This window comes from Hesperophylax consimilis, chromosome 23, assembly GCF_061612785.1.
Source record: "Hesperophylax consimilis isolate HC1 chromosome 23, BYU_Hcon_1.0, whole genome shotgun sequence".
In the NCBI taxonomy this organism is placed as follows: domain Eukaryota; kingdom Metazoa; phylum Arthropoda; class Insecta; order Trichoptera; family Limnephilidae; genus Hesperophylax; species Hesperophylax consimilis.
This window is the reverse complement of record NC_142858.1, coordinates 16,880,511-16,900,085: the sequence shown is the minus strand read 5'-3', so window position 1 is coordinate 16,900,085 and position 19,575 is coordinate 16,880,511. Positions and strand designations below refer to the sequence as shown.

Sequence of the window (19,575 nt, the reverse complement as noted above, 5' to 3'; positions counted from 1 at the left end):
ATTAAAAAATAATTCACTTTGGTCAACGGTGATATTTTTTTAAATACAAACTTAAAAATATTTAATTGTTTTAATGTTTTACTCATCAATGTGTTTTTTTAATTATTATACGAAATGTGGGATCGAACCCAATATCGCTATCTAATCGGAACAACGCCTAAAAAAGTCGGCTCGATTTTTTAAATGTTATTTTTAGATCTCGTTTTTCACTATCAGAATTGACAATATTAATCTCAAATATTTTTTCTTTTTTTTTGGCAGCTGTCTTTTTGTATGATTACAAAGTTCTACAGTAACTAATTTATTTGTTGCCCTTTTATTTACTGATATAAAATATTGCTAATTTATTAAGAATCTCTTCAAATTAATCCGATTAAAAACAGGATTGCAAAACTTTACCGAATTAATTAATAGGTTTCATAATAAACGTTCAGTAAAACACGAATGTCTTATCGCAATGTCGGAACATGTTTTAATATTACATACAAATTCTAATATTTTCGCATTTTGTCATTGTGTACTATCGGAACACGTGTTGGGAATGTACTAAAAGCTTAATCGGAAACGGCCTGCAAACCCGTTTTAAACCGGATTTTAATAAATCAGCAATACTCATTTTTCTCCAGTTGGTCATTCGGCCGAGAAACCGTCCAATTACTGACCCGACCCTAACTGTCCAATACTTTATTACTCCACATAAACTTAGGTATCACTTGTTAGAGTTTATTGGGTAAGTCCTGATACACCCTGTACACTGTATAAATAGATATGCATTTTTTTTTAAATTCACCACAGCAATGTAAAACACTCATAGCAATGGTGAATCTCGATCTTTGCTATCGCAGCTTTTTTTATATCAACTTTATATAGGTGTACTGTAAATTTTTTTGTGCATAATATAATAGTGGTCTGCAATGTATATAATTTTCACAATTTTCTTCATAAAGATGATAGCACTTTCAAAATACTGCATTTCTCATAATGTTCGAAGGAATTCTGGAATAGTGCATGCTGTACGCATAAACAGAATTGAAAGCGTCCAAAATAGATGTTTAAGGTACTTACCTAAACTTTCGCTCTTTTCAGTCTCATGTTAGCAATGAAGACTTTGCAAAGTTCTTCAGTATACAGACAAACTTGCAGTAGAAATATAGCGGATTCGGTTATGGTACTTAAAATCGCAGACAACTTAGTTAATAATCAATCTTAGTCAAAACTAAGGCCCTTCGTACACGGAGATACTTACAAGATAAATGAGTTTTGTGCGCGTAGCATACGCGTCGCTCATGAATATCCGACATACTATTTTGCTAGTGTTCGTAAACAACGCGTCGTTTCTACAATCGGTTTGAAGTGAGTTGCTCTCTATTGACAGTGCTGGTAGCACGCTACGATAATTGCATACGCATCTACTACTCGTTTGACAGAAATGGTGCCCAAGGATGGCGTGAATGTTATATTTGTTCTGGAGGTAGGAAAATATTTATGTTTAGATAACTATAATTAACCGGAATACATAAAAAAGGCTTTGATTGAGCTTGGAAAAAGGTCAATTTGACTTCATTCTCCTTGGCGGCGCGCCGCCGCGGCGTACGTAAACCAGCTTTTATGAGTAGCTTATTAGCAGGCGACTTGTGGTTGTATCGAATTCACGTAGCTCGTAAGTATCTTTGGGTACGAAGGGCCTTATCATTATATAATCCAAAACGCAACTTTTATCTCTTACTTTCAACTCCCTCTTTTTTTAAATATTTATTCTAAACATAATCTAACTAATCTATAAACTTTCATCGTACTTTTTTTCAAATTTGCTACATGTTTTTATTGTATGCTTGCTTTAAATTACCTACCTCATTGGGCGTAACCAAATCAAAATCAAATCAAATCAAATCAAAAATTATTTATTGTAAAATTAAAATTACAAAAGGTATAGCTTATGGGTAGACCCCATTTCTTCCAGCTAACCACATTTATTTAATTACAATGTTTATACACATAAAATAACAATATACCAATGAAAAAATAAAAAAAATACAAATATATATACCAATAAAAATAGGTGTTTCATTTACGTGAGGTATTCACTCAACGTGTAGTGACATTTATTAACAAGGAAAGTGTTTAGTAACGTTTTGAATTTGTGTGTATCTTGTATTTGTTTAATGTTATGTGGAAGGTTGTTATATACTTTAATGGCCATGTAGTATGGTCCTTTTTGGAATATTGTTTTGTTTGCTTTTGGTATTAGTAAGTTTTCTGTGAGCCTTGTAGCGTATTTATGTGTTGAGTTTTTTAGTGGGAACTTGTCTGTAGATGATCGCACTAACATGCATAACTCCAATATATATATGTCTGTGACTGTCAGTATTTTCAGATTTTTAAACATAGGTCTACATGAGTCTAAACGATCAGAGTTTGTAATTTTTCTTATGCATCTCTTTTGTATGATGAAAACATCTTTAGCGTTTACCGAGTTTCCCCAAAAAATAATACCGTATTTTATTATTGAGTATACATAACCATAGTATGCGGCTATTACTGATTCGGTGTTTAATATTTTTCTTAAGGTACCCAGAACATAAGAAAAACTACTGATTTTTGCTACAATTTTTGAGACATGTTCTTTCCAGTTTATGTTTATATCTAATTCCATTCCCAGTAGTGAACAGGTTTGGGAAGGTACGATAATATTATTATTAATGTTTACATTTATATTTATCGGTGTAGCTTGCACTGGACAAAATTTTAAAATTTGGGTTTTGTTTGTGTTGAGTGATAGGTGTTGCGATAACAGCCAGTTTGCAATTAATTGGCAAGTCTCGTTAACTTGTTTGTTAAATTCGTCAACGTCTCCATTACATTCAAACAACAAAGCGGTGTCATCAGCAAACATTGAACATTCTGTGCCAGCAATTATTGGAAGTTCGTTTATATAGATAAGGAAGAGGAGAGGCCCAAGAATGCTTCCTTGTGGCACACCCTTGTTTATTGTTCTCCATTTAGATTCTACCATGTACTGGACCATTTTTTCATTGATATTTGAAATTTGAACTTTCTGCTGACGATTTTTTAAGTACGATTCAAACCATTTTAATGCTAGACCTCTAATACCCACATGTTCAAGTTTAGTTAGAAGAAGCTCATGATCAACATTGTCGAATGCTTTTGAGAGGTCCAGAAAGATACCTACAGTTTTTTTACTAATATTAATATTTTCTAGAATTTTGTTCAAAAAATTGAAAACTGCCTGTGTTGTTGAACGGCCTTTACGGAATCCAAATTGTTGTGGACATATTATCTCAAAGTTTTCGAGAAAGTTATAAATGCGATTGTACATGGCTCTTTCAAATATTTTTGAAAAGTTTGGTAATAAGGATATCGGTCTGTAGTTTGAGATTTCCTGTTTAGGACCCTTCTTATACAAAGGTACAATAATAGATTGTTTTAATTGTTCTGAGAAGGTTCCTGATTCAAAAGATTTGTTAATTAATATTTCCAACGGGTAACTTAACGCTTCTGCACATGCTTTTATAATTTTTATAGGGATTTTGTCAGTGCCGACACTGCTTTTATTTTTCAGTTTTACGATGATTTTAATAATTTCCTCCCTGTTTACAGGCGTTATAAAGAATGATCGCGACTGTTTGTTTTTGACTGTTTTGGCAGATTGTGGATGTAGAGATGTGTTTTGTGGTGGTGGCGGTGGTGCAAAGAAAATGTTAAATTCATTTGCAATGTTTTTTGGTTCTGATACCAGGTTATCATTTATTTTAAGACAGATTTTTGGTTTACTTTTAGAATTAGAATTATTTGAGTTCTCTTTTATTATGTTCCACGATGTTTTGGTTTTATTTTGCGCGTTTTGAATTCGTTTACTATTGTAATTCCGTTTAGCTACCTGTTTTACTTTACTGAGAATTTTTTTGTATTGTTTGTAATTGTTTATGATTGTGAGGTCATTTGTGTTTTTTTGTTTCATGTACAGATGTCTTTTTTGTTTAATAGATATCTTAATACCAGTCGTTACCCAATTTATTTTGCGTTTTTGGGGATATTTATACTGTTTAAAGGGAAAACAAAGCTTCATACCACTATTTATTTCATTAATGAAGTATTCGTAGCTGTCATTAATGGATTCAAAGGATTTCAGTGGTTCCCAACATATACACGATAAGTAATTGTTAAAAATGTTTGTGTTTTCTGTGTTAAATAATTGTTTTTTTGTATACCACGTTTGGTTTATATTATATTCTGTTTTTACGTGCATTAACTGTGCCATATGATCTGATACAGCTAATTCTATGACTTCCCATGTGTAAGAGCTTTTTGATATATTTGTACCTATATGATCAATTATACTTTTTTTATTTCCTTGTATACGAGTAGGTTTATCAATAATCAAGCGTATGTTGTGAGATTTTAGTGTGTTTTTGAGTGAATCTGCGTTTTTGTTCTTGTAGCTTGTATCAATATTTAAGTCACCGCAGAGTATTATTTGTTTTTTGTTGTTTTTGCAAATTTTGTTTAATAATAGTTCAAGTTGTTCAAAAAAAATATTTATATCAGAGTCATTATAGTAAACTGTACAAATTATCATTTTAAGCTTTGGGATTTCAATACCAACACATTCAAATACAAATTCTTTCGTTATTTGTTTAACGCTTTCTAGTTCTGTAAAAGCAATGTTTTCGTTTAGGTAGATGCAGACACCTCCATGAATATGGCTCTCTCAACAAAAAATTGAACCTAATTTATAGCCCTTAAAATTGATAGATGTCGCTTCACCCTTTTGTAACCAGTGTTCGCTAGCACAAAAAACGTCGATATTTTTTTCACACAAAATATTTTCTAATTCTAAGATTTTATTTCGAATGCATTGTACATTTTGATGCATTATATTGATGGTTTTTCCGGCTCTGGCGGATAACTCTTCATGGTGAGCAGGCGAACTTTGTATGTTATGGATGTAAAAACTCTCTTCGTTACCTGATTGGTTGTCCGAAGATAATTTTATGTTACTGTTTACCATAGAGCAGGTCTTTAGTGACATAAAAAATCGATTTTCTTTTTTTCCGCTTCAATTTTTCTCATGTGCACAGAACATTCATCACTCCAAGCAAAATGGTCAGTTGGCAGTTGTAATTTTAGTCGATCATTTATTTTCTTGCAGTTAATGCATTGGATGTCGTTTTGACAGTTTTCATTGTCGTCGTCATGTATTCCGGAACAACGAGTGCATGCTTTTTCATTTCTGTTATTATTACCACATTGACAATTTTTAATCGACTGTAAGACGAAAAACTATTAATTTTACAATCGCAATAAACTAGATAATACAATCTACTTTCCTACCTTCTCCCGTCTTCTTTTTCTTCCTTTGTTTTTGGTACTTTTTCCCGAAATAGTTTTTCGTTATACAATTTAGATGAAAACATAGGATTATATATGTACATGTATTATGAATGGTGGATGGATATGGTGTATGGTTTAAATTTTCCGGATTGGTAAGCTTATTATATTAGAGAAAACATCTATTCCAAATGCTTCCAAATTTTGTTTTTGTTTTGCCCGCCCCTTCCACTTATGAAATTACATTATTATAAAGTGGGTTAACTTATTAATAATTCATTGACATTTCATTTTGTTTACGTTGCGCATATTATTATCGTATCTGCGATTGCGAAATAATACCGCTGCGCGTGCGATGTCCCTTCTTGTGGTTAATAGAGACGATAGAGGGCAATGGAGGAAGCAGCTATTTTCGGAACTGATTCATTTTGGAATATTTGAAAAAAAATATAGTAAAAATTCAACAAATAATTGTGAAATTTTTGAAGAAGCGGTCTTATTTTTTTCAGAATTAGTCTCAGTTGCCCCCCCCTGCTTTGTCTCTGTTTGAGGACCGGGTTTCAAAAGTAACTGAATAAAGTACCGGTTCCAGATCCGTCTCCGTTAAATGGAACCGCAATGACATCCCATTTCAGTTGCCACCATCTCTAATGTCTGTCTTGAAATATCATCATTTGAGCAAACATACTTTTTTGCAGAATATACCATTGGCTTATTTTACATTCTATCGAGTGAACAATACATACCTACTCGGGGTTTTTAATATTGAAATAGACCAGGGCCAGGATAAACGATTAAACGTTCTCAAACAATACATCTTGTTTTGTTATGCTCAAATAAGTCAATCTATTAGTGCTTGTTTTTTGAAGAAATGGGAAAGTACCTTCATATTAGTTAGATAATACTACACGGCAAATATGACGCTTTTTTATTATAGATAGGTTAAAATTGAAATTAACCACCTACATAAACCAATCAGATAACAACATATTTTAGTCTCGGTATCATTCTGGTTGGAGACCACCATTCCCAATCTATGCATCATTTGCATTGTTTGAAATTGCTTATGTTTGGGCCAATTCTCTAGTCAGTACATACTCCCAACCTCCCACTTCTGTCTGCACCCTTTTCCATCTTTTGGCAAAACGGGGATGATAAAAGTTCCACAGGTCCCGGTCAGTTGAATCCTTCTACCTACTGTGAAATTATTTAAAAAATGTTTGAAAAGTTAAGATAGAGTATATTTTGAAATCTTTGATCATTTCGGCCCCTTGTAACTTTGGGCCACCCCTACCGTACTTGATACTCAGCTCAATGATAATATTGACTACAATTCGCCGGGTTCGTCTTGAGGACGATATTTTGGGTAGGGATTTGCAAAAAAAAAACGCTGATTTTACGAATGTCTTCGGTTAACTGACTGGTTGGTTTGGTCCAAAGATAATAGAAAATATGATTATATCATTACTACAAAAGTAATCCAATTCTTATGTACTTGGCCCGCTTCCCTATTTATTGGGCTAAAAGTGTTCAGCGTCTACACGTGTAGGGTTAGTAAAATTATTCTAATCTAATAACAGAAATGCATAAGAGCCTTGATAGACAAAGTCATTTCTTTTAATGTGTCAAGAGCCAAAAATTAATTATTCTAGTCACGCGGTTGCGGTTATAATTCAGCCTTGAACGTCTACAGTACACATGTAGGGTGATTGGTGATTTTATAACAAAAAGTAGAAAAGTGTGAACACAGATGAACACACATTTCAAATTCGCTATAAAATCTTAGGTTTGTGTACAACCCTGCTGTCTGGTACACCTAATATTTATGTACTTCCGATTTAATTAGGAGTAGATGGTCGCACCATGCACTAGACACTTACTCTCGTATTATTGCACGCCGAAAATTTTACGCTCGATTAGTACTTGACTCCAGCAGCTTTGCTCAGAGCCATGTGGCCGGCTTTCGCTTCATTCTCGCTTTTCTCTCTAATCCTGTTGTATGTAGACGCCTTCCCGATACAAACCTTGTGCTCCTTATCTCCAGCCGTAGCTTAATCAAGAAACCACTCGGATGAACACAGGTCAGAGTGATATTTACTCTCAGAATTCGTGACCTGATGAAAAAACATTTGTAATGAGCAGGTGCTTCCCAATTTTCCTCTTCCATTTCGCCTCCCTTCAGCCGCACGACATACCCCATTAATGGAATCAATAATGGAAGATTTCCTGCAACAGTCTCTTAGTAGGAATACAACAGAAATTTATCTACATAAAATTAATTAAAAATATTTATTTTATTAATACACTATATGGAACTTGATATTTGTCCAATATTTGTTTATAATATTTATATTTATAAATGTGATCTCTTAAAATTAATGACTTAATACAATGTTTTATCATTTTTACATGACTTCGCCTGCTCAGCTACTATGGAAAAGGCGTTTGGTTATCATAGCACTTGCGATATATCTGTGGATTGCTTAAAAAAGGGCCAATGTCAGTTTTTCGATACATAATGTATACTTTTTTTGCGATTTCATTTCAAAATCGGGTTATTTTTAGAATTCTAAAATTACCACTAGGTTTTGAGATTTTTTTTTCGATTTTCGGAGGCCAATATTACCATATAAAATCGCTTTTAATTAAAACTTGCTAAAAGGAGCAAATTCTACATAGGCTTAGTGAAATTTAAAAAAACACTGGCTTTGCCCCTTTTAGAAGCAAGCCACAAATCTTATTCCCTACTTAGTGTCTAGCTTTAATTACGTAGAGTTAACAATATAATATTTTGTCTGACTTTCGCCGACATATGGCCACCTTTATAATAATTATAATGTGTAACACTTTCTAGCTAGTGTTATTTTAGTGCTAGCGTAGTGCTAGTCTGCCTTCAGGTAGGACTCCAGGGGGTTGGGGCCTTTTCTCTTGGAAGTTGGAGAAATATTTGCAGCGCCAGCTATAGAAAAAAACAGACAATAATTTATTCAATTAGTTGTATATTTTGCTCAGATGTAAGACTCCATCAAATACTATTAATGAATTTCCATGTACAAACAGATTAAGAATATATATTTTTATGGTCTTTTATTTTATTTTTATATTTATTGTTTATTGTGAAAAACAGTGATTCCAGTAAAAATTCATAATATTTAAAATTAATAACGAGTAAATTAATCATTTACACACATTAATTATATCAGTTGCAATGCAGCCTTCTGTTAAACAAAATGCTATTCTAGCCTTGAATTCGCTGAAGTTTGATAGGCATAGTCGTTCTCCCCAGAGGCATGATCATTGGTAGGTTGCCTGCCTCTTGGAAAAATGTCAATCTGAGAAGAAAGGAGGTTTAATAGCATAGTCGTTCTCCCCAGAGGCATGATCATTGGTAGGTTGCCTGCCTCTTGGAAAAATGTCAATCTGAGAAGAAAGGAGGTTTAATAGCATAGTCGTTCTCCCCAGAGGCATGATCATTGGTAGGTTGCCTGCCTCTTGGAAAAATAAAAAATAATGACTATGCTATTAAACCTCCTTTCTTCTCAGAAAAATGTCAATCTGAGAAGAAAGGAGGTTTAATAGCATAGTCGTTCTCCCCAGAGGCATGATCATTGGTAGGTTGCCTGCCTCTTGGAAAAATGTCAATCTGAGAAGAAAGGAGGTTTAATAGCATAGTCGTTCTCCCCAGAGGCATGATCATTGGTAGGTTGCCTGCCTCTTGGAAAAATGTCAATCTGAGAAGAAAGGAGGTTTAATAGCATAGTCGTTCTCCCCAGAGGCATGATCATTGGTAGGTTGCCTGCCTCTTGGAAAAATAAAAAATAATGACTATGCTATTAAACCTCCTTTCTTCTCAGAAAAATGTCAATCTGAGAAGAAAGGAGGTTTAATAGCATAGTCGTTCTCCCCAGAGGCATGATCATTGGTAGGTTGCCTGCCTCTTGGAAAAATGTCAATCTGAGAAGAAAGGAGGTTTAATAGCATAGTCGTTCTCCCCAGAGGCATGATCATTGGTAGGTTGCCTGCCTCTTGGAAAAATAAAAAATAATGACTATGCTATTAAACCTCCTTTCTTCTCAGAAAAATGTCAATCTGAGAAGAAAGGAGGTTTAATAGCATAGTCGTTCTCCCCAGAGGCATGATCATTGGTAGGTTGCCTGCCTCTTGGAAAAATGTCAATCTGAGAAGAAAGGAGGTTTAATAGCATAGTCGTTCTCCCCAGAGGCATGATCATTGGTAGGTTGCCTGCCTCTTGGAAAAATAAAAAATAATGACTATGCTATTAAACCTCCTTTCTTCTCAGAAAAATGTCAATCTGAGAAGAAAGGAGGTTTAATAGCATAGTCGTTCTCCCCAGAGGCATGATCATTGGTAGGTTGCCTGCCTCTTGGAAAAATGTCAATCTGAGAAGAAAGGAGGTTTAATAGCATAGTCGTTCTCCCCAGAGGCATGATCATTGGTAGGTTGCCTGCCTCTTGGAAAAATGTCAATCTGAGAAGAAAGGAGGTTTAATAGCATAGTCGTTCTCCCCAGAGGCATGATCATTGGTAGGTTGCCTGCCTCTTGGAAAAATAAAAAATAATGACTATGCTATTAAACCTCCTTTCTTCTCAGAAAAATGTCAATCTGAGAAGAAAGGAGGTTTAATAGCATAGTCGTTCTCCCCAGAGGCATGATCATTGGTAGGTTGCCTGCCTCTTGGAAAAATGTCAATCTGAGAAGAAAGGAGGTTTAATAGCATAGTCGTTCTCCCCAGAGGCATGATCATTGGTAGGTTGCCTGCCTCTTGGAAAAATAAAAAATAATGACTATGCTATTAAACCTCCTTTCTTCTCAGAAAAATGTCAATCTGAGAAGAAAGGAGGTTTAATAGCATAGTCGTTCTCCCCAGAGGCATGATCATTGGTAGGTTGCCTGCCTCTTGGAAAAATGTCAATCTGAGAAGAAAGGAGGTTTAATAGCATAGTCGTTCTCCCCAGAGGCATGATCATTGGTAGGTTGCCTGCCTCTTGGAAAAATAAAAAATAATGACTATGCTATTAAACCTCCTTTCTTCTCAGAAAAATGTCAATCTGAGAAGAAAGGAGGTTTAATAGCATAGTCGTTCTCCCCAGAGGCATGATCATTGGTAGGTTGCCTGCCTCTTGGAAAAATGTCAATCTGAGAAGAAAGGAGGTTTAATAGCATAGTCGTTCTCCCCAGAGGCATGATCATTGGTAGGTTGCCTGCCTCTTGGAAAAATAAAAAATAATGACTATGCTATTAAACCTCCTTTCTTCTCAGAAAAATGTCAATCTGAGAAGAAAGGAGGTTTAATAGCATAGTCGTTCTCCCCAGAGGCATGATCATTGGTAGGTTGCCTGCCTCTTGGAAAAATGTCAATCTGAGAAGAAAGGAGGTTTAATAGCATAGTCGTTCTCCCCAGAGGCATGATCATTGGTAGGTTGCCTGCCTCTTGGAAAAATAAAAAATAATGACTATGCTATTAAACCTCCTTTCTTCTCAGAAAAATGTCAATCTGAGAAGAAAGGAGGTTTAATAGCATAGTCGTTCTCCCCAGAGGCATGATCATTGGTAGGTTGCCTGCCTCTTGGAAAAATGTCAATCTGAGAAGAAAGGAGGTTTAATAGCATAGTCGTTCTCCCCAGAGGCATGATCATTGGTAGGTTGCCTGCCTCTTGGAAAAATAAAAAATAATGACTATGCTATTAAACCTCCTTTCTTCTCAGAAAAATGTCAATCTGAGAAGAAAGGAGGTTTAATAGCATAGTCATTCTCCCCAGAGACATGATCATTGGTAGGTTGCCTGCCTCTTGGAAAAATAAAAAATAATGACTATGCTATTAAACCTTCTTTCTTCTCAGAAAAATGTCAATCTGAGAAGAAAGGAGGTTTAATAGTATAGCCATTCTCCCCAGAGGCATGATCATTGGTAGGTTGCCTACCTCTTGTAAAAATAAAAAAAGCTTTTTTTATATTTACTCCACACAGGAGGCCCTGAAGAAAATAATTTCCCTCAGGGCCTATGTCATCTTTGGGGATGCTGTGTGGAGGGTGGAAGCTGACGTTATCAGAACATAAAACTTAATACGTTACAAAGATCAGGATTCCAAATGTAGCTTATATGTTACTAAACCAATGTTTCATTGTAACTTGTATTATTATTATGATATTTAATAAATATATCATATCTTACGATATATTTATACATATTATCACAATTTTTTTTTTTTGATAAAAAAAATCACTATCAATAATATAAATCACACGCGATCAACAATGCAAAATGGTAAATTACTTGTAATTATCTTTTAAAAGTGGCATATAATTACGGACTAAAATTTACAAATCGCACGTAATTACGAACTTAACATTACAAATTACATGTAATTACGAATGTTAAAATACAAGTGAATTGTAATATTTAAAGCAGTGTTACAGATCTCTTATAATTATGAACGTAACGTTACAAATCATACGTAATTTCTACAATACACTTGTAAATACAAACGTTAAAATCGAAATCAAATATTTTTATTTGTTTCATATTACAGATCACCTGAAATGACGAACATACAACATTACAATTATTTCGTAAAACCGAACGTTTCTAACCCTGAAGAAAGAAATCAAACGTAGTTATAAGTTTATTAGACACCTCCAAGTACTAATAAAATCAATATTGAATATGATCATTATTTCGTAAGAAGAAATAACACTGTCGGGTTAATTTTGCACTGTAAAATTTTACATGAATGTCGTACAATACAGGTTTTATGGGCTAGGAAACGAAATAAGTCAACAGCGATTCCATGGATGATTTTTTCTGTCGTATTAATACATTATAATATTGTGTTTATCTGATGTACTAAAGAAAGTTTAACTTGAAATTGATTGACTTACATCAATAATAAAATCAGTGTGAGTTATGTTCCTGTAATATGTAGGGACATTTATTTATATTAGCGAACATACCTTTCAAACTTAATCTCGCAGCTTTTACCTATTGGGACTTCAAAGTCTTCGTAACTACATTTATCTCACAAAATCAGTTTAATTCAAAATAACCAATGATGAAATGTTATTTTTTCTTCATATTTTAAGACGGGTACTAATGAATTATAACTCTCTGAAATTAATTTGCAGCATATTCAAGTATTCTTTTTCTCTGCAATAAAGAGAAAATGAAAAAAATGCAAATACCGCAAAATAAAGCAATTCGAATAATACTTAAGCGCAACATATACACACGGATAAGAGACATGTTAAAGGAGCAAACTGTGTATTTGAATGTACTTATTTTTATACATAAAATTAACATAGGGATGATGTCTAAGGAAATGAAAAGAAAAATAAATTACAATAACGAGATACACGGACACGGGACGAGAAATTCTAAGCAAATTAGATTGCCAACAAGAAAAAAAACAAGCACCCAAAAATCTCTGATGTACCAGGCCGTTCAACTCTATAACAAAATCCCGAAGGAAATTGCTATGATAGAAAATATTAATAAGTTCAAAAATGAATTAAGAAAATATGTCTATCTCAATTATTAATGTTTCTTTTTTGTGACTTTATTGAAATATTTAAAGAAAGATTATGTTTGCCAAACAATGTACATGTTTATATGTTTATAAAACTATTAGCACACACGAAGATGTGAGCTAACTTAAGATTAATAAATAAATAAATACACAAATGCATATCACGGTTCACTCCAGCCTTACTAATAAAATACGTGGTGTAAATATTACGCGGCGCGTAATTCAGAACAATGAAAAACTTAGGACGGGTTGTTTCGGAGAATTTGAACAATTCATCAAATTTCAACGTTCATCTTCGGGTTCCGTGAAAGTCCTATGCAAGTTCTGTTATTATATGATTATAGGCTAGTTGCTTGACAGAAATGAAATAATAACAGAACTTGAAAAAATATTTCACGGAAATTGAAAATTAACTTAACTTGACTTTTTACCATTTGTTTTTGGGTTAAAACTGTTTTAAGCAAGCTCAAGGCCGGCTTTTCCACACCAACGTTAAACGAGTGTGTGATAATCTAATTATCAAGACGGTCAGAGTTTATCAACAGAACATGTAAACAGATTAATGACCATGTTCAATTGTATTATCAAAAGTAAGCTGTTACGCCAGTGGTAAAAATATAGCTTCATACAGAATAACTTTCTCAACCCATCAGAAGAATTTGTTCGCTTTTGGGAACAGCTGTAGAAATTTTTGTGTCTTTCTTGCTGTAATGGTTAGAAATATGATCTAAACCAGTCTTTCTCAAAGTAGGCGATTATGGGCGCTGGATGCTTTCAGGGGGGCAGTAAAAACTTCAAAGAAAATTGGGGGCGTTTAGGAAATCTAGAGGGGGCGACGGCAGACAAATTCTATTTATAAAATCTGACGGAATCTAACTGAATTATATAATAATAGTTAATAATAAAACTAGGAATTCGCCGATTTGTTAGTTAGTTTTTAAATTAAGTAAAACACTTATAATGGAATTATATCTTTTCTAACACCGTAATTGGTTCCTATAAGTTTGAATGGAAAACTGTATCGGATTATCTAACTTCAGTTCATGCCGCGTTTGTGCCAATTAATTTCTAACAAGTTTTAGTGATGTAGCAACGTTGCTAACTAAAAAGAGAAATCAGCTGCAAGTTACTGAATGCGACGACTTACAGCTGTTTTTGAGTGAATTTGTGCAGATTCATCCTTTACATTCACATTAGATAAGTTTTATCTTCAAAGCCTTCTAATGTTAATGAAAATACTTCTAAACATGTTTAACATTATTTGATCTCAGAAATAGGATATGGGAGCACACCCTATATATCCTATCCATTTGATAATCATGTTCAAAAATTATATTTGTATACCTATTTTTAAGTTACGCAACAATATATATTTTTTTAAATTTCAAAGTAAGTAAGGTCGAAATAAGTTTGGGAAACTGTGATCTAAACGGTGTTAGAAAGAGAAAATACAACGCTTTATTTTCAAATATATAAGTTAACCATAGAAGAATTAAAATATACACCTCTACGAAACCAAAAGGTACCGACCGCTATTTGTGAAATAATCATTTTATTTTTTTTAATATCAACGGTATAAAATATACCATATACAGTAAATTATAAACAGTGTCATCAGAAAATATAAAATTAACCGGAACTCTAAATGGATATAAAAAGTTAGAGATACAAGTACATGCAAAACTTATAGGTAGACTAGGTTAGATTAGTATTGATTGAAATATATGATAGTATAGATCAGTGCTCAGCAACCGGTGTGCCGTGGCACACTGGTGTGCCGTAAGCTGGTTACAGGTGTGCCGCGGTCAAATTCAATGTATTTGACATTTTACAGTATTTAATACACAATGACAAATTATTTTTCATAATATTGTCTATTTTTCAAAATGTAGTACAGAATTTTTGTAATATTCTGTGCTGAAATGGGAGCCGAATATGAATCCTTATTGTTTTATACTGAAATTCGTTGGCTATCCCGAGGTAAAGTTTTGGCTAGATTGTTTGAGCTTCGTCACGAAGTGCGTGAGTTTCTTTTAAATCAAAATATGCACGAACTACGTATATCAGCACCTCGATGATGATTACTGATTGATTAAACTTGCACACATGGCTGATATATTCGAGCATTTGAATGAACATGCAAAATACAAATTACAAGTTTGAAAAAAAAAATCGAACTTTGGCAGAAAGAGTTGCAAAAGGGATGTTTTGAAATGTACCAAAAGACCAACTAAAGCACTATTGAAAACAAACAATTGATTGTGGATCTGGGCCAAAAACATTTAAGTATGCTTCAGCACAAATTTGATCTGTATTTTTATTCCATCAATACGGAACAATACGATTGGATTCGAAGTCCTTTTGCAACCAATGCAATAAATTTTACGGAAGCACTGCCTCTATATAATTCGAGAGGAATTTACATATTTATATAATGACATGACTTTAAAACTTCACTTCTCCGAAGTTCCATTAGATGTTTTCTGGAATTACGTTATCCTATACGAATATCCTCGCATTTTCGACAAAGCAATCTTAACACTACTTCCATTTTCAACGACATATTTATGTGAGCAAAGTTTTGCAACGTTTGTATTAATTACAAATGATAAGCGGTCTGCTGTCAAAAATCGAGCTGAATATAAAACTTTTGTGTTCATTGAAACAAACGCAGGTATCACATTAATTCATAATTATTATTAAATAATTAATAAATACGTTATAGTTATATGTATGAATAATTTAATACCTATATATTTTAGCTTTTGGTGTGCCGCAGAATTCTAGGAAGAATTTTAGTGTCTCTTAGGTGAGAAAAGGTTGCGGAGCACTGGTATAGATGATATGATATCATATATTACAATAGCTAAAATGTATGCATTTATTTTCAGGTTTTGGTTGAAAGTAGGTAAGTGCCAATCAAGCTGTTGGTTCAACGTATTGAATATTATTATTGACCCAAGTTTCTCAGTTGCCCCAGGCAGTTCATTTTATTTACATATTTATTTGACTTTTTACGTAAGTATGAGTAGACTTACATTTTATTGGTCATGATTTAAAAGATATGAAATTAAAGCCTTTTTGTACCTAGCTTCTGTGAAGTTAAACAGATCCGCTGCATCTGCGTACCTATTACTAATTTTATGTAATCTATGAACAAGCGAGTGTTTGAAATGTTCAGTCTTAGAATTGTTACAATTAAAGAGGGTTTTAGCACGAGTATGAAATTATGAAACTTCATGATTTTTTTTTCGAAAGAAATTATAAAATAAAGCCAAAAGTATTATAGTGATTTGTTTTTGGGGTATTATGCCGTGTTGCGCTACCTACTTCTTTAGCCAACGTTTCGGACAGCGTTGCAGTCTGCCATGATGATGGACTCTGCAATGCTGTCCGAAACGTTGTCTAAAGAAGGATGTATCGCAACACGGCAAAATACCCCAAAAAAAAATCATTATAAAGCTGACAGTAACGTTTATAGTACATTTGTTTAATGAAATGTTTGAAATTTTTATTCACTATCAGTAATTTCAGAAATTTACCATTATTAAAACTTTTTTATGTGCATTTTAAATTTTATTATTTAAAAAAAATATACGTTTATTTCTAATAATAACATTAATTGTAAGCGTATTTTATCGCCTTTAAAAAACCATTTATTTTTCGGCTGTGTTCAGAATTATTCAATTTATTTGGATTTATTGTTGATTCTATTGTTAATAAAATAAACAAATACCCAAAATTGAGAAATTTATATTAGGTCGGGTAATATTCCCCGGTGCACATCACTGTACATGTTATATGCGACGTTTATCAAGTTGCGGGTTCTCCCATCCGCAGTAAGTGTAGTGAGCAGAGGACGTGTCACTCACAGTCGGTTCCCGTAATGACATTATTGCAATTGCTGATAGTATAATGTAGTTTGTTGTGGTCGTACGGAAGTCGGTTGTCCTTGTGCTCACCGCACTCTGCGCGGAAGGTAACTCGATAATACTGATAAGACGATTTTTGACGAGAATTTATCTTTATACATACATTTTAGGAAAAGTTGACAGCAAATCTTTAATTATACAATGATACAATAATAATATAGTTAATTATGCCAATTATGAACTTTCCACTGATGAATAGTTAATGGTAAGGTGTACAATGTCATAGAGATGTTCTCTTAAATTAATTTCTTCTTTAGTTAGAAAATATTAAATAAAGGAGGGTGAGGGGCGAGGAGGAGGAAATATAGGATAAGGATTAAGGACGGCAATATATAGGAATTGAACTTCTAGTTTGAGTTTTGTTGATTATTGAGTTTCTGTTTTATGTCGCGTAAAGTAGAGTTAAAAATGTCAATATGGTAATAATTTAAGTTAAATGAATGTGTGGATCTGTAGATAAATGAGTTTTGTTTGGAATTGGTCTTACAATGAGGGAGATTAAAAGTAAGCGACTGTCTGCTGTTGCGATTGGGAACATGGAATAATAGGCGTTGAAGAAGATCAGGACTATCGATTAAATTCTGTGTAATTTTAAATAACATTACCGAATCTGCTATATTTCTTCGGAAAGTTAACGTCTGTATATTGAAGAACTTTGCAGAGTCTTCATTACTAATATGAGATCGAAAAGAGCGGAAATTAAGGTACCTTGAAAATCTATTTTGAACACTTTCAATTCTATTTTTATGTATTGCATAGCCTGGGTTCCACACTTGTGATGCGTATTCAAGGATACTACGAACGTATGAGAAAGTAGTAAAAAAACTTTAGTAAACAACGTTAATAAAATTGTTCAAATAACATTAATTTTTGGTACCTTTTGTATCGCTTGTTTAAATTTTCCCATAATTAGTATAATTTACAAAACACATCACATCGCAAAAAACCGTATCTACGTACATAAAGATTAATGTTTCTTCGTTTGGGTCCTATAGATACACAAACTACCGACCGATGAAATTCTCAAAAGTTGTTCTTATTAGTACCAAGAGTGTTAAAAGAGTGGTTTAAATGGTATAAAAAATCGGGGACGACATAGAAAAATTTAATGCATTATCTCCGCCGATATAATGTAATTTTTCAACAGCAACGATTGGATACTACTAATGCTACTTGAAGTTAATGGTAGAAAAGTCTGGGTCGCCCGAGGAAGACTTTTGTAAAATGTGGCGTACGTTATGAACGAAGAAAAGGTGTAAGGAGAATATATGACGTGACGTGGAAGTGTATGAAAAAGAAGTCGAAGAAGTAGAAAAAAAACCGTAAACTTTTTAAATTCTTTACAATAATATTATTTCCACCTAAAAATGTACCCAGTTTTCCGGTACCTACTCTAAAATTCAGAACCTCGAAACATTACTCCATTCTCATAAAATTTAAATTCAAAATTCAAAAAAATATTTATTGCACAAAAATAGTACAAACGATATAGCTTATAGGTTACATCCTATTTCTTCCAGCTAACCCAACAAATACACATTATAATACATAACCCAACAATTACATGTTAACAAATGTATGTAAATAAAAAATAAAAAAACAGAGGTATTTAATTTATGTAAGGTATTCATTTAAGGTGTAGTGACATTTGTTTAAAAGAAATGTTTTTAGTGTTGATTTAAATGTAAGTATGTCGGTTATTTGTTTGATACTACGTGAAAGGTTGTTATATACTTTAATGGCCATGTAATGTGGTCCTTTTTGAAATATAGTTTTGTTTGCTTTTGGGATTAATAAGTTTTCTGTGAACCTTGTAGCGTGTTTATATAAGTAACCCCAATCAACGCCGGGTACACGTCAGCTAGTATAGGATGAAAACTTTACTCCATTCTCATAACCTCGATCAACGCCAGGTACACGTCAGCTAGTATAGGATGCAAACTTTACTCCATTCTCATATAACCCCGATGAACGCCGGGTACACGTCAGCTAGTATAGGATGCAAACTTAACTCCATTCTCATATAACCCCGATGAACGCCGGGTACACGTCAGTTAGTATAGGATGCAAACTTTACTCCATTATCATAACCCCGATCAACGCCAGGTACACGTCAGCTAGTATGGGATACAAACAACCGAAGCAGAGAGATAGTTATTTAAAAAAATAATCGTATGTATGAAGTTGGTAAAATTTTTCTTAACTTAATACACCAAACAAATGAAGAGGTGAAGCAAATTATTATCAAAGGCTGAAGTTTTTCGTAAAAAAATACGTTTTTTATTTTCAGAATTTGTTTGCCGATCGTTTATATAAAAGCATTAAAATTCATTTTAATGTAAATTGAAAAGTTTTATGTAGTTTCATTACGATAGTTACCTACCTACTGCACACTATACTTATATAATACATTCCGATTTCCTATCGTTAAAATTTTGTGGAGGGTCGTTTAGGGAAAGGAACGAGAGGAAGTTTAGGGAAGGAAAAATGTGTGAGGGGTGGGTAGTAACCAGGGTTCAATGTCCAGGGCGATGGATGTAGAGAGTGTGGCTGGAGAAAAAGGGTCTCTCTCACTCAGTTTCTCCCGAACCGACCTGCCACGTAGAAGGACAAACCTCACACCGTGTTCCCGGGCACCCCTGCTAAAACACCGATGATCTATGGCAGGGGTGTTGGCTATCCAATAAATAGTTCCCGGGGCGGCGGTACCCATTCCCGCTTCCCATATAATTTGTTTAAAACACACCTAC

At 33.6% G+C, this 19,575-nt stretch overlaps 1 protein-coding gene across 1 annotated transcript in view; it reads right to left on the bottom strand.

Annotated features, from left to right (window-relative positions):
* Positions 1-7,664: 7,664 nt before the first annotated feature.
* magu (SPARC related modular calcium binding-like protein magu) overlaps positions 7,665-19,575 on the bottom strand; it is a 63,062-nt gene continuing 51,151 nt past the window's right edge. Inside the window, exon 11 of the mRNA XM_089645668.1 lies at positions 7,665-8,308. Within this exon, the coding sequence (XP_089501794.1) occupies positions 8,232-8,308 (77 nt within the window). The 3' untranslated portion in view covers positions 7,665-8,231. The remainder of the gene's footprint in view (positions 8,309-19,575) is intronic.